Raw genomic sequence first — 26777 nt, 5'->3', positions numbered from 1 at the left:
GACTGTGAGGAATATTGTGAGCATACTTTATGAACGGCTGAAAGTTCTACTTCTTGAGCCGATGTATAGTTCGTCTGCCAGGAGAAAGGGGTATCATTAACCACAAAGGCAGCAGTTCCATTGGAGGATCCATCAGTAAAGATCGTAAGAGCATCTTGAATAGGAACATTAGAAACATTCTTTGGAAAAATAAATGAATGCTGGCTGGCAAAATGCAAAAGTTTATCAGAAGGTAAATGATTAATAATTTGACCTGTAAAGGAGGAAAAGGCCAAAGCCCACGAGTCATTAAACTGAAAAAGCTATTCCTGCTGTTCTTTGGTATAGGGCACATAAATGTAAGCAGGATCGGCTCCCAACATTTCTCTGGAAAGACGCCTTCCTTTGGCAACGAGGAGGCTAATGAAATCAAAAAAAGGAGTAAGAACTTTTGAAGGCGATACAGGTAAATGGATCCATTGTAAGGGAGCATTTTGATATAACACTGCCGTCGGGGTATGTTTAGAGGGAAACACATATAGTCCCCACGGTTGAGAAAAATCACAGTAGGTAGCAAAATGCTGAGAGAGGGCCTTTTCAACCAATGCCAGAGCAGCTCGCCCTTCATCATTTAATATTCTGGGAGAGGAAGGATCGGTTGTTGATTAAGATCTCTAAATTGTCCTTCCTCCATTAGCATGTCAAAAGTAACCTGCAGCCCATTACAGCGGTTACGGTCTTCAATGATGTTACAGACCTCGCTGTATTTTGAGTGCCACAAGAGATTAGGAGGCAAGTATTGAGATGAAAGACTTTCAATTATGGCTAGAGTAAATGGCGTAGTAGGCCCGTATTGAGCGCAAGCTTGTTTCAGTTGTTTAAAAGGCAGAGGCTCATGATACCTCTGATGATTAGCATCTTGAAAAACAGGAAAAATCATAGAATATCCCTCAAGATTTTCACTCTGTTCTCGGGCTGTTTTCACAGCCATTTGTAGTGGTGAAAGTACTGGCCTTTTTAGGCTAGATGGAACATATACTGGCGCTGTTGGAATCAAAGGCGCTTCTGCGAGAGGAGGGGGAGGGAGTGGGACGGGCGGCGGCAGCGGGTCAGGATCTAAACTGGCTATAACAGGTGGCGTTTTAGAATGCAACGGCCTAGTTGTATTTATGGGCGATAAGTCTAGTTGTTCCATTCTCTGAGATATGGATGTTAGCATCTCTCTAAGTTCAGAAAAAGGGGAGCCTTGGTCTTTATTCTTTTGTTGAGTTACTATAAAGGCATCCCATCCTTCTTTGTCATGCTCAAAAGCCTGCTCTTTTAAATCGTCTTCCTCATCAGGAGAAAGTTCTGAATCTGAGTCTTGTTCTAGAGCAGTAGTCTCATTATCATTTTTTCTGGAACCTGAAACAGTTGGGGAGTCATATATGTGCTCCGCTACCCGTTGGGGGGCACCTGAACACTTGGGTGTTATAAATTTCAAGGCTGTTTCAAATTTCCTACTCTCGTATTCTGGGTTTAAACAATCTCTTATTAGAGTCCATAGAGAATAAGCATCAAGAGGAACTTTGTCTGGTCCACAGAGGGTATAAACTGTTTGAATTTGTTCTCCCACCTTTATCCAAGTTTCAAGGCTAATAGTTCCTTGCTCTGGGAACCAAGGACAAGTTTCCTCCACAAAGACAAGAAATCTTTCTAGTTTCTGTTTAGAGACAGAAATTCCTCTAGCTTTTAGCATAGTTTTTAACATAGAAACAAAGAACTGTCTACTATTACTTTGCCCCATAATTTTTACTCTCAACTATACCCTCTCCACCCACAGTTTTCCAACGATACCTGAATAGGTGAGGCTTTCTCCCGGGATCACTTTCAATATTTTTGGGTGGCTGTGCTCTGGGATCCGCCCACGTCCCTGTTCAGGCGCCACTTGCCGGGCCTGCCGGCTAGATGAACAGGTCAAGGACGCAATCACCAGTGCACCTGAGAAATAAAAGACTAAGAAAGATGGGGTTGAGAGGGACGGAGTCAGCTTCTGACTGATTCCGACGACTTTATTGAGGGGTAACATACATATATATACTAACAGGATTCACCAAATTTTAGATCAAAGACTTGTATACGTGCAGAACTGCAGATACTAGTTTTAGGAGTTTATCTTAACTCCAGCAGAGCATGGCACCAGCATCTTACAATCAGGTAAAGACTACCTAGACATAAGCCATTCACAGGAGCCCGATAATCTTATCAGAGTCAGGAAAATAGGCAAATGGTGGCTGCAGCGATTTCCTTGAGGGAGGTGAGAAAGGCCAATTTGCACTTTAACAAATCAGGGGTGGCGGGACAGAGAGGGACCTTTTGATCTCTCTCAGGGCCGAGAAGGGGCCTGAGCAGTCAGGCCGGCTCCCCGCAAAAAACTGTTATAGTTCTAGCCACACTGACTAAAAGAGTCCAGAGAGATAATAAGGATATTTGGTCTCTCAAACCAGGAAAGGTACACAGCATTGTGAGCCTACTGTGGCTAGAGTAATCTAGCCAGTGACAATCTGGTTAAGTTTCTTAGTTGTGAGACTTGGGTGGGGAAAGGATATTGTTAGTAAACATCAGTATTAGAGGATAAAAGATATTGATTGTCATGGTGAGCAAATCTTGATTTATAGCTTAGAATTATGAAAAATAAACAATTCATACGATTCTCACTTTTAAAAATGAAAAAGCAATAGCATTTTCCAACTATGGTTCCAAGATTAGAAATATAATTCTTACTTTTTTTTATTTGTAAGAGAGTTTAAGAATTCTTAATCTCTGTTATCTGTAGCATAGAAAGTCATTCTTCACTTTGGGCACAACTTTTGGAAAGATTTTCCTGTAAATGTTTGAATGCATGCTAAAGAAAGCCACAGACCCTTAAGGGAATATTTGGCAGCTCTTCAAAAACAGTTTGAGCTTGCATTTAATGGTTTATGATGTCAGGAAAGCCTGACAATTAAATTAAGTCTTTATGTTGACTTTGGAGGTCACTGTGTTTCTGTATTGCCTACTTGATGTATAAAGAGAACCATGGACTGAATGAAGAGGTGAACTAAATCTGATCTTGTACCCTGAGCTGTTGTTTCTGATTGTTTTCTTGTTCGTTGATTTATTCATTCATTTAAAAGATACTTATGTATGCCATGCACTATGCTGTGCAGGTTTGAGCTTAGCCTGAGGCAAGACTGATTCAGATCATCCTTCCTGTAACCTTTATTGACTCTAGTAAATGTGTCAGATGAATTTTCATTCATAATCAGTAGAGGATCTCATTGACTTGTTATAATGAAAGCAACCTGATTCTAAAGGCCTAATTATGAAAATATCCTGCCGTGGCCTTTTTTTCCAAGATTAGGAATAAGCAAAATTTCCCCCCAACAAATCCAGATATTCATGTGTTTTATCTAAATCTGTATCTTATTCTGCCCAAATATACGCAGTAATTTAATTTTTGTCAACATACATATATAATAATGATTAAAGCTACTATAGCTGTTTCCAATTCTCATGTTCAGTGATGTGAAATATTAAAAACATTTTCACTGAGATATTTATGTTGAGCTTCACAGTTTTTGCTTTTTACCTTTATCGGTCACCATTTATTATGGCCCAAATACTACATTGTTCCATGTGTGGTACTCTTGAATGGTTAGAGCTATTACCAGTCCTTGAGTAGTTTTTCAGTCCAGAGATGAAACAAAATTAGAAAAACGACTGATGTGTGTCATACATATGCAGTGTACATATATATACTGTGGTGCAAGGCTTTAACTACTTCATTCAGTAAAAGCTTTTTAGAGGAGAAGTGACATTTTAATGGCATTTATGGGATGAAAATACTATTTTTTTATGGAAAGAAAAATTAAGGCCTCTTTAAGGTAGTTATATGGAGACTTACAGGAAGTAAGGAAGTGTTCTGGGTATCTATAGCTGCGTACCAAACCATCTCAGTGTTACTTAAATGACTTAAAACATAGACTTGCAGTTTTTTTTTCCCCACGCAAAGGGCCAGATAGTAAATAGCTGAGTGTTGTGGGCCGTGCAATCTTTTTCACTGTGATTCAGCTCTATTGTTGTAGTGCAAAAGCAGCTAGACAGTGCTTAAATGAAGAAGTGCCAATAAGATTGTGTACCAATAAGATTTTATTTTCAAAGGCATGTGGCAGATTGGATTTGACCTAAAGGTTGTAGTCTCTTCATTTAAAACAACAAAGCCATCATTCTGCTTACAGAACTGCAGTTTGGGTAGGGTTTGGCAGAGTAGCCCTCCTCTTTCTAGCGGGTGTCAGTTAGGGTGAATTGAAGGCAGAGGACTAGGATTGTCTGAAGGCCCACAGCAGAGTAGGTGAGCTGAAGAGCAGTGGAGGGTGGAGGAAGAGCTGCTGGGGCCGAGTGATGTAGGGCCTCACAGGGGCCTTGTAGTGTGAAGATTTCACCTTCTAACAAAATGAGAGACCATTGGAGGGTTTTGAATAGTGGCAAGATCGAACATATTTTTTTAAGAATCACTTTGGCTGCTATATGAGGAGCAGGTTATTGAGGACAAGGACAAGGAGATGGGTTAACAGGCTATTATATTAAATAGTCATCCAGATGAGAGAAGAATATGGCTTAGATTAGAGTAGTAAGAGTAATGATGGAAGTAATTTGTTCCTGAATATATTTTTGAAGGTAGAACTGGTCTTTTTTGATGGATTGGGTAATGGAGTGAGCGAGAAAGGAGTCAGGGGTGACTCCGAGGCTCTGAGCATTCCTGCTGCCTCCTTAGAACCTCTGGGGAAGCCACCGCCCTCACATGCCAGAAGGTTGATGTGCTCAGCAGCACTCTGTTTCTGTCCCTGTCCTGCTGAAAACCCTCCAGAGGTTTCTCATCCCCCTCCTCAGACTTCTGCTGTGACGTGACTCTCCAAGGCCCTTTGGGGTGCAGTATCTCCTGCAGCCACTCTCCCCTCCCCACACCTTCCATTCTGCTCCCCACCCACAGTGAACCTCACGTTCTGTCTTCTGGGCTTTTGCCCGTGCCGTCTGTACCTTCATTTCATCTCGTTAACACCTGTACTTATCCTCAGGTCTCCACTTGGGCTTCCTTCATTTTTTTCCCCCTGGTCATTTGTTATTTTTAGTCACTAAGTCATGTCCACCTTACCTACCTCCTGAGAAATCTGTATGCAGGTCAAGAAGCCACAGTTAGAACTGGACATGGAACAACAAACTGGTTCCAAATTGGGAAAGGAGTACATCAAGGCTGTATATTGTCACCCTACTTATTTAACTCATATGCAGAGTACGTCATGCAAAATGCTGGGCTGGATGAAGCACAAGCTAGAATCAAGATTACCAGGAGAAATATCAATAACCTTAGATATGCAGATGACACCACCCTTATGGCGGAAAGTGAAGAGGAACTAAAGAGCCTCTTGATGAAAGTGAAAGAGAGTGAAAAAGTTGCCTTAAAACTCACCGTTCAGAAAACTAAGATCATGGCATCCAGTCCCATCACTTCATGACAAATAGATGGGGAAATAATGAAAACAGTGAGAGACTTTATCTTTTTGGGCTCCAAAATCACTGTAGATGGTGACTGCAGCCATGAAATTAAAAGATGCTTGTTCCTTGGAAGAAAAGCTATGACCAACCTAGACAGCATATTAAAAAGCAGAGGCATTACTTTGTTGACAAAGGTCCATCTAGTCAAATCTATGGTTTTTCCAGTGGTCATGTATGGATGTGAGAGTTGGGCTATAAAGAAAGCTGAGCACCAAAGAATTGATGCTTTAGTACCGTGGTATTGGAGAAGACTCTTAAGAGTCCCTTGCACTGCAAGGAGATCCAACCAGTCCATCCTAAAGGGAAATCAGTCCTGAATGTTCATTGGAAGGACTGATGCTCAAGCTTTGGCCACCTGATGCGAAGAGCTGACTCATTGGAAAAGACCCTGATGCTGACAAGGATTGAAGGCAGGAGGAGAAGGGGACGACAGAGGATGAGATGATTGGATGGCATTACTAACTTGATGGACATGAGTTTGCACAAGCTCCAGGAGTTGGTGATAGAGAGGCCTGGTGTGCTGCAGTCCATGGGGAGTCAGACACAACTGAGCAACTGAACTGAACAGAACTGAAGTCATGTCTGACTCTTCTGCAATCCCATGGACTGTAGCCCACAAATGCTCCTCTGTCCATGACATTTCCCAGGCAAGAATGCCGGAGTGGATTACCATTTCCTTCTCCAGGGGATCTTCCTGATCCAGGGATAGGACCTGTGTCTCCTGTGCTGACAGGCGGATTTTTGTATCACTGAGCCACCAGGAAAGTGCCTTTTAAGCCATGGTACCTCCCTCTTTTCTCATTTATGTCTTCCTACTGTGTTTTTCCTAGCAGCCTATATTTACCCTATCACAGCACTTCCCATGGTTTGTAGTTTATATATATTTTTAATAGTCTGTTATCCTTATTGCACTGGAAACTCCAGGGGAGCAGAAACTGTATTTCTCACCATTGTATCACTATCATAGGGCCTAGCTCAGAAAGGTGGTTAATAAGTGTTTGTTCACAGTTGGAATGAAAGTCATAACTCTTAAGGGAATTAAATTTTTTGGTAATGTGGGGATTTGGGAGAACTTCTAAATTTTATACCAGATCGATTATTAAATCTGAAATAAAAGAAAAAAAGTCATAATGTATGGTAAAATTATTCCTATGCAGAAAGCATATTGTAATACAAAAGTAGAAAGGAATAATAGAAAAATTAATAATGATCATTATTTTAGGATAGTTCAATTATAATTCTGTTTTCCTTAGTATATTTCAAATTTTCTGTAATTTTTCTTGTTTAAATATTTTAGACTCAATTCTAATTTTTTATGCTTTATAAAATATCTTAAATATAGCATCTTTACGTTTTCAGGTAATTTTATTCTCAAATTTGACTCAATCCTGGGTGGTTCCCAAGACCTGGGGCAGAATCTCTGCTGGAAATAATCTGAAGTGTTTTGGCTCTACCCTTCTCCTTCAGTAAAGAAAAATCAATCTGTTTTCAACATTTATTTTTCTAAGGACAAAGTATTATATTGTTCAAAAGAGCAAAAATTATACTTTTGTTTTTGTTATTCTGTGTTTAACTTTTTCCCATTTATCAAATGGACCTTCACCTGTTTCTGTATTCCTCTGAAACATTATCGACTTTACTCTAAAAATAGTCCTTTAATATTAAATATTTGTAAAGTGTCCTTGCATATTTTGTCTTAAAGTCACTGATGCCACAAATGTCATAAATAAAGAAACTAAGGCTCAGAGAAGTTACATGACTTAATGAAGGTCATAAGCTCAGATAGAACTTCACAACCATTTTTCTCTGGTTTGAATTTGTTCATATACTGCCTTCTGATGCTTTTCTTCTCCTTCCTCCACAGTTGTGCATGCCTAAAGGGCTGTCTTTCAGAACACAAACTGACAACAAAGACCCTCAGTTCCACTCATTTATAATTACCCGGGAAGATGGTTCTCGTACCTACGGTTTTGTTCTCACTTTTTATGAAGAAGTTACAAGTAAACAAATCTGCACAGCGATGCAGACACTCTACCAGATGCACAATGCAGAGCATTACAGCAGTGTGTACGCTTCATCCTCCTGCAGCATGGATTCCCTGGCAAGCAGTACTGATGAGGGAGATACAACTTCCCTTTTGAAACTCCAGCGATACAACTCCTATGACATCAGCAGAGACACCCTGTATGTTTCAAAAAGTATATGTTTGATCACACCACTGCCTTTCATGCAGGCCTGCAAGAAATTCCTCATCCAACTTTACAAGGCAGTTACCTCACAGCAGCCACCACCTTTGCCTCTTGAGAGCTACATCCATAATATTCTCTATGAGGTGCCCCTTCCACCTCCAGGGAGATCACTGAAGTTTTATGGTGTTTATGAACCTGTCATCTGCCAGAGGCCGGGGCTCAGTGAGCTCCCCCTCTCCGATTACCCTCTCCGAGAGGTCTTCGAGCTCCTGGGCCTGGAGAACCTGGTGCAGGTGTTTACCTGTGTTCTTTTAGAGATGCAGATCCTTCTCTATTCACAAGGTAGGTCTGCCCTAAATTTTAGGTCTCCCAAAACCAAGTACTTATACTCTCTGCTACTGGGGTGTATTATTAGGGCCAAATAATTGGTAGTCAGTAGTCTTTTCTGTCTTGTGTAAAAGGAGAGGGTTTTAGGTAGGACCAGATGCCAAGAGGTTACTTCTCTTTTAGGTGACAGTGGCTGTAGAGAAAAAAAAAGGGAAGAAATATAAAAGCATTAGCTTGGCTGACTTGCATATATTAATTTTTTTAATGGAAGTAACCCTTTTTTCCTGATAATACATATTCATTGTAAAAGAAGCATATTTCTCTTTATAATAAAAGTGAGAGAATCCTCTTACTACCAAGACCATGTAGACTTCTCTCGTTTTTTTTTTTTTTTACAGATTAGTAAAGGTTCCCATCAAAACTCAGCTGACATTGGAAAGGGACAGACAGAATTGTTAACTCTGAAGCTTCCTAAGGTGATCACCTTTGGATCTTTGCCTATGGGTGATTTCATGGAGTGAGAGAAGGGTACAGGCATGTGAAACAGACACGATTCTCCTAGGTCTAACAGTTCCACCGAAGTTAGATGGAGTTTTTATGTTTTGTTTTTAATCCCAAAGGAAGCTATCGTTGTGATGCTTTTCATTCAAAATTCTCCCAAAACATACTTTAAAAACAAACAGAATTTGGGTTTTATTTTACCAGTGCACCTGCGATGACTAATGTTGAGCCTAGACTAAAGCACTGGTTCTAGTCTGAACCTGAATTTGCAGAGGAGATAGAGAATAGAGATGCTGTGTTTTTTGGATAGTGAATTGACAGAAAATATAAAATAGTACCTGTGCATTGATGGGTGTTTTGAAAAAATGTGGCACAAATATTTGGTTTAGCATTTTGCTAACTTGTATTTAGGCTGGCAGAACTGTAGTGCAGTCTTCTGACTGTTGCTGTCAAACTTATTTTACCAGTTTCCTTTTTTTCTTTTCTATTTTAAATTATAAATGAGGCTGAGCCAAGTAGGCTGTATTTGTATTTCCCCATCTTGTGTGTATGTTGACAGCCCTTCACGAGGTTGTATTTTCTTCAGTTTATCCCCATAATGTTCTCTGATAATGTGTTCCAGTGTCTCAGTTTTTGTTGTCAGGAAATTCTTCTCTAATGACTAATTTAAATTCTTTCCTGTCCTCGTGCTCTCACTTTCTTAGTGCTGGTCATTACCTGCAGATCACCCTTTGGTATCCAAAATATTTAATGTTAAGTAATTCTCTCTTTTCAATGTCTTCCTTTTTTCCCTGAAAGGATTGGGATTGGAGAGTTGCTTGGAGGGGCAAGGGCTTGGAGCTTAATACTTTCAGGTTTATTAACTTATTAGTAAAAAGAATTTTAGATCCTAAATTTTCAAGAGATCTTCCCAATCATTTAGTTCCATGTCCTGTTCTACCTAGAGAAGCAATTTGGTTTTTGAAGTGAAATTTTGAATATTGGTTTTTGAAGTGAAAACAATCATGGGTTCAAATCTCTGTTCTCTAACTTGCTAACTGAACCTTGGGCAAGATACATAATCTTCCTATGTGTAAATCAGTTCATCTTTATGGAGATAACAGGTTTTTTCTTTCCTCTGTCACTGATTTGTTCTGACAAAGTAAGAAATCTGTGCTGACTAAACGATAGCCAATGTTGTTGTAATTATTATCAGTTTTATCAGTCCTACATAATCCTTTATAAATTATGCACATCTTAAGTTGTGAGAATCTGACATATTCAGTTCAGTTCAGTTCAGTCACTCAGTCATGTCTGACTCTTTGTGACCCCATGGACTGCAGCACGCCAGGCCTCCCTGTCCATCACCAACCTCCGGAGTTTTCTCAAACTCAAGTCTATCGAGTCAGTGATGCCATCCAGCTAACTCATCCTCTGTCATCCCCTTCTCCTCCTTTCTTCAGTCTTTCCCAGCATCAGGGTCTTTTCCAATGAGTCAGTTCTTCCCATCAGGTGGCCAAAGTATTGGAGTTTCAGCTTCAACATCAGTCCTTCCAGTGAATATTCAGGATTGATTTCCTTTAGGATGGACTGATTGGATCTCCTTGCACTCCAAGGGACTCTTTTTAAGAGTCTTCTTCAACACCACAGTTCAAAAGCATCAATTCTTCGGCACTCAGCTTTCTTTATAGTCCAACTATCACATCCTACATGACTACTGGAAAAACCATAACTTTGACTAGATGGACCTTTGTTGGCAAAGTAATGTCTCTGCTTTTTAATGTCTCATATATTACTGCATTTAAAATATTAACTGTTAAATTAAATAGTCCAGGCATTTGTTTCAGGGTTGAGAACTTAACAAACTTTCTCTTATACTGAAAGTCATGCTTTTTAAAGGAAAAAAACCCTTCATTATCACACTTCCTGTTTTAAATAGCACTGTATGTCTTGGTGCTTTTGCACTGTCTTTCTGCTCTACTTCATTAGCTAATTCCATTTAGTTTATGGAGTCTGTTGAAAAGTTATAATTGATTAATATCTACACATTTATTTCAATTTCAAACTAAGAAGGCAATATTTATGAGCATGTTTTTGTACTCAAATGAGTTTAGTTGGTTTTTTTTTTTTTCTTTTTGAAACTTGGTCTTTGATGCTGAGAAGAATGAATCCTGAGATTGTAGAATTGTACATATATATAAAGTGTCATACAAAAAAAAAACCTTATAATTTTCTAATCATTTACAGAAATCACTTTGTATTAGGAATTATATGTTAAAATGCCTTGTACATTTTTGTTTTTCCCCCAACACTTAATCCTCTCAATAGTGAGTTATTACTGCCCATGCTTTTAATGTAGGGGGAAATTAATGCTCAGGGAAGCTTAGTAACCTACCCAGAATCACATAGCTGTTGGGTAGTGTGGTAGAGGTGAGAATGGGCTGGGATCTGTCTTTCTGCAGAATCCTTACCCAGTGTTAGCTGTATTGGACACTGCACTTAACCTCTCCTTATCTATCTCATTATTTATTTTTATTTTTTATTTTTAAAATTTTTTGGCCACAGTGCCCAGCATATGGGACCTTAGTTCCCCGATCAAGGATTGAACCCATGCCTCCTACAGTGGAAACTTGGGAGTCTTAACTACTGGACCGCTGGAGAAGTCCCCATGTCTCAGTATTTATTTTTAAATTATAAACTCACCTCTGAGGGTCTTTTGTAAAGGTTCCATATTAAATAATTGTACATTATCTGTGTAAGTACACATCTTAACAGCAGGAGACCCCAGTTCAATTGGTGGGTTGGGAAGATCCTCTGGAGAAGGGGTAGGCTACCCACTCCAGTATCCTTGGGCTTCCCTGGTGGCTCAGCTGGTAAAGAATCCGACCGCAATGTGGGAGACCTGGGTTCAGTTGTGGGGTTGGGAAGATCGCCTGGAGAAGGGAAAGGCTACCCACCCTAGTATTCTGGCCTGGAGAATTTTATGGACTGTATAGTTCATGGGGTTGCAAAGAGTCGGACATGATTGAACAACTTTTACTTCACTTCTCCCATTAGAGAAAGAAAGGAATGAACTAAGAGTTGTTGGGCTGATCTGTACTCTGGTGCCATTTTTCATTTCTCCTGACTCTGTTTAGGGTTTTTAATATATCTGATCATTTCTTGTTCACTGATGTCATAAAATTTTAAAACATTGCAAATGTTGAACAATTACCATGAAAACCCAAAGTGAATAAAAGTATAGATGGATTTCAGTGATGAAGATGTCTTTCTAGACTGATTTGAAATTCTTGTCCACAGCCCATATAAATCTATCCAGTCTGTTGTTTCGAAAGTGTGTAAATCACAGTCACTTTGCAGTGGTAACTAGCTAGACATTTTATTTTTTTATTTTTTTTTATTTTTTCATTTATTTTTATTAGTTGGAGGCTAATTACTTTACAATATTGTAGTGGTTTTTGCCATGCATTGACATGAATCAGCCATGGATTTACATGTGTTCCCCATCCTGAACCCCACTCCCACCTCCCTCCCCATCCCATCCCTCTGGGTCATCCCAGTGTACCAGCCCCGAGCACTTGTCTCATGCATCCAACCTGGACTGGCGATCTGTTTCACACTTGATAATATATATGTTTCAATGCTATTCTCTCAGATCATCCCACCCTCGCCTTCTCCCATAGAGTCCAAAAGTCTGTTCTGTACATCTGTGTCTCTTTTTCTGTCTTGCATATAGGGTTGTCATTACCATCTTTCTAAATTGCATATATATGTGTTAGTATATTGTATTGGTCTTTACCTTTCTGGCTTACTTCACTCTGTATAATGGGCTCCAGTTTCATCCATCTCATTAGAACTGATTCAAATGTATTCTTTTTAATGGCTGAGTAATATTCCATTGTGTATATGTACCACAGCTTTCTTATCCATTCATCTGCTGATGGGCGTCTAGGTTGCTTCCCTGTCCTGGCTATTATAAACAGTGCTGCGATGAACACTGGGGTACACGTGTCTCTTTCAGATCTAGTTTCCTCAGTGTGTATGCCCAGGAGTGGGATTGCTGGGTCATATGGCAGTTCTATTTCCAGTTTTTTAAGGAATCTCCACACTGTTCTCCATAGTGGCTGTACTAGTTTGCATTCCCACCAACAGTGTAAGAGGGTTCCCTTTTCTCCACACCCTCTCCAGCATTTATTGCTTGTAGACTTTTGGATAGCAGCCATCCTGACTGGTGTGTAATGGTACCTCATTGTGGTTTTGATTTGCATTTCTCTGATAATAAGTGATGTTGAGCATCTTTTCATGTGTTTGTTACTGGCTAGACATTTTAAGCAGAGAAGGAATTCAAGAGGTAAAAACTCTTTTTTAGAACCCTGAATCAGAAAAGGATACTTTTCTTTGAGGCCTAGAAATACTTGGAGCAAGACAGTGGGAAGATTGGAGTCTGATCATCTTTTCAAAGAAACAGTGGAAGAATAAAAAGAATTTAAACAGCAGGGTCTAACTTTTGATACCAGTAATTAAGGTCTCAGGACACTTTTGGACCTTGCTTATGTCCTTTGATTGGTCACAATGGAAATAAGCAGTTACTCACAGCCCATGCTGCACTGACTGCCTGTGAGCCTTCACAGTGCTCCTCTCCCTCCCCTCTCTTTGCAAGCTGTGCATGAATTAACCTTGTCAGAAAGTAGAAGCTGCTTGAAGCTTTCTTGTTGGGAGCCTTCTAAACACAGATTGCTAGTTATGCGCAACTAAACTTTATAGCTTATTTATTATGGAACTGATAAATCAGAAAGCAGACTTGATATTTTGATGGCAAAAAATAGATTCCCCTGACCAATATCCAAAAAGCATTAGAATTTTAACAGCTTTGGCCAATATCTTTATACTATTAGTTTTACATTGTAGTAAATGAAATCTTAATATTAAGAAATTTTTCTTAAAAAATTTTTATTACATATTCAAGAAACTTGGTCAGTTATATGGCTAGTACGTATCTCCTTCCAGTTCATGTTCTTAATTTTCTTTTAGGGATCTTTTGATGAATTAAGATACTCTTAATCATAAGTGATTAAGATGTTCTTAATCATAAATTCCAATTTACTGATCTTCCTTGTGAATTAACTTTGTGTTCTATTTAAGAAATCCTTCTCTATTCTGAGTTCATAAAAATGGTCTACATTTTTTCCTAAACGTTTTAAAGTTACGTTTAGCATGTAAGGCCTTAGTCTCTAAGAAATTGATTTTTGTTTATGTTGTGAATAAGAGATCAAACTTAATATTTTAGAAATATCTGTAACTAGGTATTCTGTGCTAGTTATTAGATAACCATTCTTCACTCTGATCTGAAGTGCCTTGTGTAAGTTTCTGTATATGAAGTTCCTGTATGTATTTCTGTACAGTAAGTTTACTCTGCCAGTTTTTCAGTCCCTATACTAAATCACACTGTTGTAATTACTACAGCTTTACAGTATGTCTCAGAATCTTGTAGGATAGTTCTCTTCACCACCTCTTTTTTATTGAAGTTTCATTGAATCTAGTTTTGAGACAATTAACATATTTAGAGTATTATCTCCCCTTCATGAAAATGGCATGTCTCTCCGTTTATAAGGGCTTTCTCTAGTGTCTCTAGGTAAAGATTATGACAACAAAGTAGATGATAAGGTGCAAATAATGATGATTTTATTTCTTAATTTTCTATCTTTGTCACCTTTCTTTTTCTTGTCTTATATTCCTAGCTAGGCTTTTCAGTACTGTGTAGAGTGGAATTGATAGTAGCGGACATCCCTGTCTTTTTCCTGATGTTAAAAAGAATCCTTTTAATGCTTCACTCTTAGCATTTGTTGTGGTGTTTCTGGTAAATATCTTGGACCAGATTAAAGACTTTTCATTTATCCCTAACATGTTCAAAGTTTTTAGAAATCATGAATGCATGTTGTATATTATTGAGTATTCTTTCTGCATCAAGTAAGGTAATCTTGTTTTTCTCACTTTAATCATTTAGTAAGATGAAAAATGTACATTCTGCTCTTATATTCCTGAGACAAACCTGCCTTGGTCATGGTTTTCACATATGGCTTGCTAATATTTTGATTAGAAGTTTTACATCTATGTATTTTATTGATTTGGCTTATTTTTATTTCTTTTACTGTCTAATGTGGTTTTTGGTATTAAGATTATTTTAGCTTCAAAGAATGAGTTGAAAAGTATTCCATTTTGCTCTGGAAGATAAAATGGAGAAAAATTCATTCAAGATTGTCATTATTTGATCCATGACTATTTGAGGGAACCTGTCAGTCTGTTGGTCTTGTTGGAAAGATGTTAAGTACCAGTGCAGTATCTTTAATGGTTTAATTAGGTTTTTCTATATCAACAACCTCAGATATGCAGATGACGTCACCCTTATGGCAGAAAGCAAAGAAGAACTAAAGAGCCTCTTGATGAAAGTGAAAGAGGAGAGTGAAAAAGCTGGCTTAAAACTCAACATTCAGAAAACTAAGATCATGGCATCTGGTTCCATCACTTCATGGCAAATAGATAGGGAAACAGTGGAAACAGTGACAGACTTAATTTTGGGGGGCTCCAAAATCACTGCAGATGGTGACTGCAGCCATGAAATTAAAAGACGCTTGCTCCTTGGAAGAAAAGCTATGACCAAGCTAGATAGCATATTAAAACCAGAGACATTACTTTACCAACAAAGGTCCATCTAGTCTAAGCTATGGTTTTTCCAGTAGTCATATATGGATGTGAGAGTTGGACTATAAAGAAAGCTGAGCGCTGAAGAATCGATGCTTTTGAACTGTGGTGTTGGAAAACACTCTTGAGAGTCCCTTGGACAGCAAGGAGAGCCAACCAGTCAATCCTAAAGGAAATCAGTATTTCCTCTGAATATTCCCTTTGAGTTCAGGGAATCAGTATTCCCTGAATATTCGCTGGAAGGACTGATGCTGAAACTGAAACCCCAATACTTTGGCCACCTGATGCGAAGAACTGACTAAAATGGTTGGTTGGCATCACTGACTCAATGGACATGAGTTTGAGTAAACTCTGGTAGTTGGTAATGGACAGGGAGGCCTGGCGTGCAGCAGTTCATGAGGTTGCAAAGAGTAGGACACAACTGAGCAACTGAACTGAACTGAAGTGATTTCTCCTCTCCCATCTCCCTCCTACTCCTCCTCTGTCATCATTATCATCATCATCATTGTCACTATCATCAACTGATATTTTTGTTATACGACAGGCCATTGTCTTTGACTGTGATCCCTTATAGCACAAGGATCCTAACAGTTAAGACAGTGTTGGCATATTACTGGTCCCATTGTTATTACTGCTTAGTTCAGTCTGTCATCCTGTTGTATGAAAATGTCTCCCAGGGCATTGCCCTGGGAAGCACAGAGGTATCTGTATAGTAGTTGAGTGTGATCACACACTTGAAAAGGCATATAAGTCAGTCCTTTATGCTTTTGTCTCACCCTTTTAGACAGCAGATGTTTCAACTGCCTCTTCTAATTCTCAATTAAGCCATTACTGTGAGGGTGATAAACAGTATCATATGTCCATTTGATGTGGTATCTCTTCACCCACTTTTGGACACTGTGCTATGAAGCATGTTGTGTCCCATACTCTGAAAATGTGTAACTTGGCAGCCCACATTGGTGGAGTATCTTCTGTTCCACTCCTCTCCTAGTATTTTAAGCATTTGCATCTACTTCAGACTGCAAAGCCCAGTCTGAAGCATCTATTCCTGGTAGGATCCATTTACAGCCCTCCCACCAGGGCTGCTGGCATTAATCCAGTGTAATCTACTTGCTGGCTCTGTGCAGTAGGGCCTTCCCCCCTGGGGAATCTTCCCCACAGCCATCTGTAGCCTCTTTCGCTCTTGTTAGCAGACAAAATAGTTCTTGTTGGTAATTTGTGCCTCAGAAGTTATAAGAAGATTATGTATAGATTCAGCCCATCTCTGCATTGCTGAAGTCCTCTAGGTGGGCACTTCAAGGGAGTGTACCAAAAGGTCCACTTGGAGGTCACAGTTACCTCCCAAACCTGAAAGCGGGTTCTTCTGATGAGCGTTAGCAGGTCCTATTTAATGTGGTCCATGGATTCCCAGAGGGATTTCCATATGGCTGAACCTTACACAGACATCCTTTTAGTAGTCCAGTTTTCCACTGTGCATGAGTCAGTGAAAACCTAAGCATATGTACTTTTGGGTTTCCCAGGTGGCTCAGCAGTAAAGAATCTCCCTGCAATGCAAGAGGCACAGGAGCTGCAGGTTTGATCCTTGGGTCAGGAGATCCCCTGGAGGAGGGCATGGCAACCCACTCCAGTATTCTTGCCTGGAGAATCCCATGGACAGAGGAGCCTGGCAGGCTATAGTCCATGGGGCCACAAAGAGTTGAACACAACTGAAGCGACTTAGCGCACACACACGCATGGACTTTTCCCATTGTTTAGTTTTTCCATCACTGCTAAGAAAACAGCATGCAAGTCAGTCCACTGAGCCCATTTGTGTTTACCTGCTTCAATCAAAGTAATGGCCATTCACCTTGAATCTGTCACCCATAACCAAGAAGCTCTGTGTGGGTCAGTTGAGAAGTATTTATGCTGTCCAAGTGACAATATAATCTGGTACCTCCTCACTCAGTTCCAGAGTCAGTTCTCTGGAGAAAAATGCTCTTGGTTGTATCTCCTCCTTGAATTTTCTTCCTAACAAGATTCTATATAAACTGTTGTATTCATTGTCTTCCTCATTAGAGTGTTTTTCTGATTACCCGAGACACCATGATTATATAGGGTTTCAGTATCATTTTGTCTTTCAGTTTATGGGGCAGTTTAGACTAACGTGCAGTAGCAGGCTAGTGATTGCCTCTCAAAGGGAAGTTCTCCAGTCCAGAATCCCAGTGTTTTTGTCACTGGGAGTCAGCCATGGGCTTTGGCCGTAAGTGCCAGTCTGTGCTCTCTATAGCGCTGCTGTACAGTTTGTCTCCAGACTCCAGCTTCTTGTCTGCAACACTGTGTGGACTCAGGCGGTCTTATTTTCATTTAGCATTATGTCCAATTAATATTGCTTGGAGGGCAGTTGACATGCCATCTGTTTTATGTTGGGGGAAGGTGTACCCCATTTACACATAGTATCTATTCCTATAAACCATTGAGGTAAGCCTGTGGACGACTCTACACATGGGGCTTCACCAGATGGTTAGTACTGAAATCAGATTGGTTATATTCTTTGCAGCCGAAGGTGGAGATGCTCTACACAGTGAACAAAAACAAGACGTGGAGCTGCCTGTGGCTCAGATCATCAGCTCATTATTGCAAAATTCAGGCTCAAATTGAAGAAAGTAGTGAAAACCACTAGGCCAGTCAGTGAATGTGAAAGTATTAGTTGTTCAGTCATGTCCAACTCTGTGTAACCTCATGGGCAGAAGACCCCATGGACTATAACCTGCCAGGCTCCTCTGTTCATGGGATTCTCCAGGCAAGAATGCTGGAGTGGTTTGCCATTCGCTTCTTCAGGGGATCTTCCCGATCCAGGAATCAAACCCAGATCTGCTGCATTGCAGGCAGATTCTTTACCATCTGAGATACCAGGGAAGCCCCCAAAACATATGGGATAAAAATAAAAAAGAATACTGGAGTGGGTTGCCATTCCCTACTCCAAGGGGTCTTCCCAACCCAGGGATCGAACCTGGATCTCCTGCATTGTAGGCATATTCTTTACTGTCTGAGCCACCAGGAAAGCCTAAGCCATTCAGATATGACCTAAGTCAAATCCCTTATGATTATACAGTGGCGGTAATGAATAGATTCAAGGAATTAGACCTGGTAAACAGCGTGCTTGAGGAACTATGGACAGAGGTTCATAACACTGTGGAAGAGGTAGTGATCAAAACCATCCCCAAGAAAAAGAAATGCAAAAAGTCAAAGTGGTTGTCTGAGGAGGCCTTACAAATAGCTGAGAAAAGAAGAGAAGCAGAAGGCAAATAGAAAGGGAAGGATATACCCAACTGAATGCAGAATTCCAGAGAATAGCAAAGAAAGATAAGAAAGCCTTCTTAAGTGAACAATGCTGAGAAATAAAGAAAAACAATACAATGGGAAAAAATAGAGATATTTTCAAGAAAATTAGAGATAACAAGGGAACATTTCATGGAAAGATGGGCACAAAAAAAGGGTAGAAATGGCAAGGACCTAACAGAAGAAGAAGATATTAAGAAGAGGTGGCAAGAATACACAGAAGAACTATACAAAAAAGGTCTTAATGACCTGGATAACCTCGAAGCTGTGGTCACTCACATAGAGCCAGACATCCTGGAGTGTGAAGTCAAGTAGGTCTTAGAAAGTATCACTATGAAAAAAGCTAGTGAAGGGGATGGAATTCCAGTTGAGCAATTTCAAATCCCAAAGGATGATGCTTTTAAAGTGCTGCACTCAATATGCCAGCAAATTTGGAAAACTCAGCAGTGGCCATAGCACTGGAAAAGATCAGTTTTCATTCCAGTCCCAAAGAAAGGCAATGCCAAAGCATGTTCAAATTACTATACAGCTGCATTCATTTCATATACTACCAAGATTATGCTCAAAATCCTTCAAGCTAGGCTTCAGCAGTCCATGAATGGAGAACTTCCAGATGTACAAGCTAGATTTAGAAAAGGCAGAGGAACCAGAGATCAAATTGCTGACAACTGCTGGATCATAGAAAAGGCAAGAGAATTCATGAAAAACATCTACTTCTGCTCATTGAATGTGCTAAAGCCTTTCACTGCGTGGATCACAACAAACTGGAAAATTCTTCAAGATATCAGAATACCGCCTTACTGCCTCCTAAGAAATGTGTATGCAGATTAAGAAGCAGTAGTTAGAACCAGACGTGTAACAACAGAGTGGTTCAAAACTGGGAAAGGATTACATCGAGGCTGTATATAGCCACCCTGCTTATTTAATTTCTACGCAGAGTACATCATGCGAAATTCTGGGCTGGATGACTCACAAGCTGGAATCAAGATTGATGGGGAAAATATCAACAACCTTAGATACACAGATGAAACCACTCTAATGGCAAAAAGTGAAGAGGAACTAAAGAGCCTCTTGATGAAGGTGAAAGAGGAGAGTGAAAAAGCTGGCTTCAAACAACATTCAAAAAGCAAAGATGGTATCCAGTCCCACCACTTTATGGCAAATAAGATGGATGAAAAGTGGAAACAGTGACAGACTTTATTTCCTTGGGCTCCAAAATAACTGCAGATGGTGACTGCAGCCATGAAATTCATAGACTCTCGCTCCTTGGAAGAAAAGCTATGACCAACCTAGACAGCATATAAAATGGAGAGACATCACTTTGCCGATAAAGGTCCATATAGTTTTTCCAGTAGTCATGTATAGATATGAGAGTTGGACCATAAAGAAAGCTGAGCACAGAAGAATTGATGCTTTTGGATTCTGCTGCTGGAGAAGACTCTTCAGAGTCCCTTGGACTGCAAACAGATCAAACCAGTCAATCTTAAGAAAATCAACCCTGAATATTCCTTGGAAGGACCAGTGTTAAAGCTGAAGCTCCAGTACTTTGGCCACCTGATGCGAAGAGCTGAGTCATTGGAAAAGGCCCTGATTCTGGGAAAGATTGAGGGCAAGTGGAGAAGAGGGCGACATAGAATGAGATGGTTGAATGGAATCACTGCCTCAATGGACATGAGTTTGAACTAACTCTGGGAGATAGTGAAGGGGACAGGGAAGCCTGGTGTGTTGCAGTCCATGGGGTGGCAGAGAGTTGGATACAGCTTAGATACTCAACAACAACAACAAAGCCTATTTATTGAAAGATTCCTGTTTTCACTCAGACTTTCACCTTAACCCAATCAACCTTAATTTTTTTCATATTCTTTTAATCTTAATTGTAGCCCGTGTTAAGACTTCACCAGAGGGTTTTGGTATCATAGTGCATGCGGTCCCATCCAAGTAAAGGAGTCCCAGAAACTTCTCTCCCCTTATCATTTTAGCCAGCAGGGGGTTTGAGCCAAGAGACTTTGGTCCTTCTTGTCAGTCTTCATCTCAAATAATCTGCCTGTTCCCCTGTAGAGTTTCTCATTATAATCATTGCTTTCCCTGTGTCTCAAATTTGTCCAAACTGGGGTAGATAGACTCAACTAGTTTAAAGCCATTTTATATAGGGGTACTAACAGGGCCCCTTTGATCCACCCAGTCTCAGATAGTACTGTGTTAAAGCCTTTGTTTCAGGGACTTCTCTGGTGGTCCAGTGGTTAGGGATCTACTTTGCAATGCAGAGGACATGATTTTGATCCCTGATGGAAGAGCTCAGATCCCACATGGATTTAGTAAGCCTGAGTGCTGCAAGAAAGACCCAAGGCAGCCAAATAAATAAATAAATAAATAAATATATATATATATATATATATATATTTTTTTTTTTTTAAAGACCTTTGTTTCAACCCCATCAACACCCATTTTATTCATCCCATTTCTTAATAACCATCCACAGATTTCCATCCTCCTGGGATGAGTCCTGTGATGACTTTCTTTCTTTTTCCTCTTTTCCACTCCTCTGCTGCTGCTGCTAAGTCACTTCAGTCGGGTCCGACTCTGTGTGACCCACCAGGCTCCCCCATCCCTGGGATTCTCCAGGCCAGAACACTGGAGTGGGTTGCCATTTCCTTCTCCAATGCATGAAAGTGAAAAAGCGAAGCCGCTCAGTCGTGTCCGACTCACAGCAACCCCAGGGACTGCAGCCTACCAGGCTCCTTCATCCGTGGTATTTTCCAGGCAAGAGTACTGGAGTGGGTTTCCATTGCAGTATTTGCTTATTCACCCAATTTCTTAATACCTGTTTAAAAATGCTGGGTGCGTCTCTTCACTACTTCCTCTCCTCTCCACTACTTCCTCTCCTCTCCACATTTTCTTTTTAATTAATAAAATGTTTTTATTAACATCTGTTACAATTTATGACAGGAAGCTGAGACAGGCTTCTCTGATTGTAAGATTACATGGGTTGCTAATGCAGAAAGAGCCCACAGTATTTACCATGACCTGAGTAATGGGTGTTTTCAGTTGTAAATATTCTGATTATCATAACAGCAATCCCATGTGGCTTGCATATGAATAATATGGGGTGAATTCATCTGGGATGTTCTACTTCACATTTTTAGAGGGAGTAAGGCAGTCCCTGTTCTTTGTGTAAACATAGTAGATTTTATCCAGTTCACTAAGCTGGCTGTTGTCTCACAAATAACCCGCTGTGATGTCTGTGTCATGGATAGCCATCTGTGATTGTCCCATAGTTAGCTGTGGTCCTGCATCAACCCTTCCACTCTACAGCATTTAAAAAGAATATACTGCTCCTAAATTTCTCTCTTAGTCCTTTAGTAAAGCTTTTTCAGGAAGCTGGTGGTGCCAGTCCACAAAGGAAATGATAGTTCCTTCACAGTAAGCCCCTGTTCTTAGTAGTTTCTTGGTTTTGCCCTTCCCACCCCCCCAGACGTGAACCTTGGTGACCTTTGTTGTCCCCAAATAATTGTTCCCTTTGGGGGCAGCTTTGAAGCTAGATTGCCCAGCAACAAAATCTTACCTTGCAGTCTCTTTTAATTTTGTTTTAGCTGTTATAGCTAAATCAATCAAGGGATTGCACGTGCCACTTTTTTTCTTAGTGGTTTCTTTATGCATCCATTGAAACAACTCCCCAGGAGTTAGATCCATCAATAAATTCCATTGATAACTTTTACCTTCAGTAATTTATCTGAGCACAGCTTTTGCTCTATACTGTGATTAACCACGTGGCCTCCCAGGGGTCAACAGTTCCTCATACTCTGCCCTGCTCCTCATCCTTTCTCTCCCCAGACCACATGTTTCTGTAAGCCTAGGTCTTCTATTAGCTCCCACATTTTCTGACACTGAATCAGAGTTTTTTTTCTCTCCTGACATCCATCAGACGTGCTACTGGCAACTTGGTTCACTTCTGACACTAACCACCTGGATTTAACTTCAGGTTTAAAGTTTTGGTCCTGCAGAACTGCCCTCACTTCAGACACCAGCCACAAATAGGGTGGTCAGGTTACCCACATTTCTGTCCAGCCAACTGTGAACTCAGGATTCACCATGACCCTTCCTTCAGGTTCCATAATTCACTAGAGCAGCTCATAGAACTCAGGGAAGCATTTTACTTACTGTCACCATTTATCATAAAGGCTACAATTCAGAAACAGCCAAATGGAAGAGATGTATAGGAGAACGTATGCAAGGAGGAACGCATAGCTTCCGTGCCTGAAGAGCGGGCATCCTCCCCCACCTCAATGTGTTCACCAACCTAGAAGCTCCTCTATTTCTTCTTGAATCAATTTTTTTTCATTTCTGTTTTATCTAGGAAAAATTCTCTTACCTTTCAGTTTATTGACATAAAATCTTAATTATATTTCCTTATCATCTTAATCTCTGCTATGTCTATAGTTTTGTTCCCCTTTTCATCCCTAATGCTAGTTATTTGTGCCTGCTCTCTTTTTTCTCTTGATGATTTTCCCATAAAGTGTGTCAGTTTTACTACTCTTTATAAAGAACTTTTACCTTTGTTTGTATTTTCTGTTGTATCTTTATTTTCTGTTTTATCAATTTATGGTTTTGTTTTTTGTGTTGGGCCCACCCCACCCCCAAATATTAGCATCTTAAGCGTTTGAGTGCTGTGATAGTTGTACCCTACAAGTCTTCAGTTCAGTTCAGTCACTCAGTCGTGTCTGACTCCTTGCAACCCCATGGACAACAGCACTCCAGGCCTTCCTGTCCATCGCCAACTCCCAAAGTTTACTCAAACTCATATCCATTGAGTCGGTGATGCCATCCAACCATCTCATCCTCTGTCATCCCTTTCTCCCACCTTCAATCTTTCCCAGCATCAGGGTCTTTTCAGATGAGTCCGTTCTTCGCATCAGGTGGTCAAAGTATTAGAGTTTCAGCTTCAACATCAGTCCTAACAATGGACTCCCAGGACTGATCTCCTTTAGGATGGACTGGTTGGATCTCCTGGCAGTCCGAGGGACTCTCAAGAGTCTTCTCCAACACCACAGTTCAAAAGCATCAATTCATTGGCACTCAGCTTTCTTTATAGTCCAACTCTCACATCCATACATGACTACTGGAAAAACCATAACTTTGACTAGACAGACCTTTGTTGGCAAAGTAATGTCTCTGCTTTTTCATATGCTGTCTAGGTTGGTCATAGCTTTTCTTCCAAGGAGCAAGCGTCTTTTAATTTCACAGTTGCAGTCACCATCTGCGGTGATTTTGAAGCCCAAAAAAATAAAGTCTGTCACTGTTTCCATGTTTCCTCATCTATTTGCCATGAAGTCTTAGTAGCTGGTATTTTCATTATTCAATATTCTAATGATTTAAAATTTTTCATTTATTTTAACCATTTGCCTTTCACCTTTTTTTTCTTTTTTGCCTTCTTTTGAAATAATTGAAAGATTTTTCTCATTCATTTTTAAATTTAATTATTGTAGATGTTATATGCTCTGTTTTACTTTATTAATGATAAGCTTTGAGATTTTAACATGAACACTCAGTATTATGTTAATAAGAATCTTTGAAATGCAGATACTCTAAAAATGCTTTGACTTCAGTCACCCCCATCATATCTTACTTATTATAGTTGTTCAAAATTTTAATATCCCTCAAGTTAGATATATTTGTTTACTATACTTGATTTTGCTTAAACTTACTCATAATTGCCATTTGTTGAAAATTCACATTCCATTTTGTATCTTAAATATTTCTTCCAGGATTAGTCTCCTTATTCCTAAAGTTTATCCTTACAAGTTCCTTAAGTGAGATGGCATTCTCTATTAGATTTTGTTCATCTAACAGTGTTTTAAATTTGTCCTTGTTTTTGAAAGATGGTTTCATTAGATATTAAATTCTGTGCTGAAAGGTTTGTTTTCCTCTCCCTCTTAGCACATTATATTCCAGTATCTTCTTGAAACCATTCCATTCTCATTTAAATGAGAAGTCATTTGTTACAGTCACTCTCATTGTCATTCATTGGCCAGAAATCCTTTTTCATTCTGGCTATATATATGATTTTCTGTTTCTCTTTGGTGTCCCATATTTTGACTGCAGTTTATCTAGATGAGGGTTTCTTTATTTGTCCTGGTTGTGATTCATTGTTTTTCCTGAAATCTAGGATTAATATTTTTCACCAGTTTTGGAAAATTCTCAGTTTTCTTTCTGAATTTTACTTCCATCTGTCTTTTTTCTTTTTTTAGCATCTTGAAACTTTAATTAAATGTGTTACTCTGTCTTGCTCAGTCTTCCATATCTTTCAACCTCTTTTTCTGTCTCTCTGTCTTTTTGCTGTATTCTGGTTGATTTATCTCTCATCTTATTCTCCTTTTGCCCATGTTTAATCCATAGTTAACCCTTCCTTTGACATTTTAATTTCAGTGGTCCTATAAATAGTCTTACTCCTAATTTTTCCCTTAATTTCCTTAAATACATTAAACATACACATCTTGTATTCTTTTTCACATAAATTCAGTATCTCATGAGTTGAGGATTGAGGATTTATTCCTTCAGGGAGGGTTTGTGTTTTCTTTCACCAAGTACCTGAATTCACTGGCAACACAGATTGGTTTACTTTAAGTTATAGTTCTCACTGTGAGTCTTTCTTTGGGCCTTACAAATAGCATGAGAGCCCTAAACACCTTTGAAAACTAGCCAGTAGATAGGAACTTACAGGAAGGCTTTTTTCCACCTTCCTTCCTGGGCCAGGCCAGGGCCAGACCATATAACTTTCGTTGGCAATACAGATTTTTTTGTCGTAATCATTTTGGTTTCATTTTTTCCTTTCTTGGTCTCCTTTCCCTGGGGTTTTTGCCCTTTTTAGGTCTGACTTTTTTGCACGGGAATCTCCATTTTAATTCTAGCCTCTCTTGCACTTTGTCCCTCAGCATGCATAAAAGTAGTTCTGACGCTCTAGGCCACCTTGGTTCAGTAAGCACTACACAGACAGCCAGACTTTCAGCTTTACCACACTGAACTCTCACTCCCTCCAATGACTTCCTTTATATTTTTTTGCAAATTCATATAGTCACGTACTGGGTGTTAAATAGTTATTTTATTTACCATTTTAGGTTAGTTTTGGAGCCCTAGTCCATAACACTGTCATAAATAGAAATGTTTAAAACAGATCACTGAACTAAAAATGAACAGATTGACTGTGACAGTTATTACAGAATATAACAAATGCTAGGTATAATATAACTCTTAGTAATATAAAAAGGGAAATAATACAGATCTTTTTTCTCTTTTACCAGCAATTACCAATTATATTTAATCTATATTAAATAAGTACACAGTATGTGTGTAAATATTTTGTTTTTGTTTTAACCATTGTTGAAGCAATAAGAGATACTACTTTTCACAGATCCTCATGAGTGTTAGAAAATTACATGTTTATGAATCTATAGATATATATAGGAAGTTATATTTACAATTATGAATGAAACAAGACCTTTAATGTAGAAAAAAATTTTCAATGAATATGTATTTCATTACCTACTTTGCAAGACTATTTGTCTTTGAAACCTATATATACTTTCTTAAAAAGTCATCTAATATCAAATAAAAATCATTTTCAAGTCAAATTCAAATTATTTATTCTTATAGATCCATTTTGGGGGGATTCCACTTCCCACAGATTATTTCCATATAGATTAGATTCAGTAAGTTTTTAAAACTGTAGTAAGGAAAAAAAAGATGTATAAATTTACCATCTTAACTACTGCTTAGTGAAAAATTCAGTATATTCACATTGCACTAAGTATATTCAGATTGTTTTACAATCAGTCTGCAGAGGTTTTTCATCTTGCAAAACTGAAGCTCTATACCCATTCCACAATAACTCCCCATTTCCTACTCCTCTTAGTCCCTTCCTGACAACCACCATTCTTCATTTGTTTCTATGAATTGACTACTTTAAGTACCTCATCCAAGTGGAATTATGCAATATTTGTCTTTCTGTGACTCGCTTATTTCACTTAGCATAATATCCTTAAGGTTCATCCACACTGTAGCATATGCCAGGATTTCCTTCCTCCTTAAGGCTAAATAACACTCCATTGTATAAAATTTTTTAAAAAAAGAAAAAAAGCATTCCATTATATGTATATGCCACATTTTGTTTATGCATTCACCCATTTTGTTTCCACCTTGGCTGTGAATAATTGTACC

General features: G+C 39.2%; 1 protein-coding gene across 7 annotated transcripts in view; it reads left to right on the top strand.

Annotated features, from left to right (window-relative positions):
- Positions 1-26777, top strand: part of DENND5B (DENN domain containing 5B) — a 213413-nt gene that overhangs the window by 100432 nt on the left and 86204 nt on the right. For all 7 annotated transcript variants that reach the window (XM_043439977.1, XM_043439981.1, XM_043439976.1 and 4 more), the window contains one exon: positions 7418-8084. In XM_043439977.1, the coding sequence (XP_043295912.1) occupies positions 7418-8084 (667 nt within the window). The remainder of the gene's footprint in view (positions 1-7417; positions 8085-26777) is intronic.

Source organism: Cervus canadensis, chromosome 21, assembly GCF_019320065.1.
Source record: "Cervus canadensis isolate Bull #8, Minnesota chromosome 21, ASM1932006v1, whole genome shotgun sequence".
Classification (NCBI taxonomy): domain Eukaryota; kingdom Metazoa; phylum Chordata; class Mammalia; order Artiodactyla; family Cervidae; genus Cervus; species Cervus canadensis.
The sequence above is the reverse complement of the archived record's forward strand: the minus strand, read 5'-3'. Positions and strand labels throughout refer to the sequence as shown.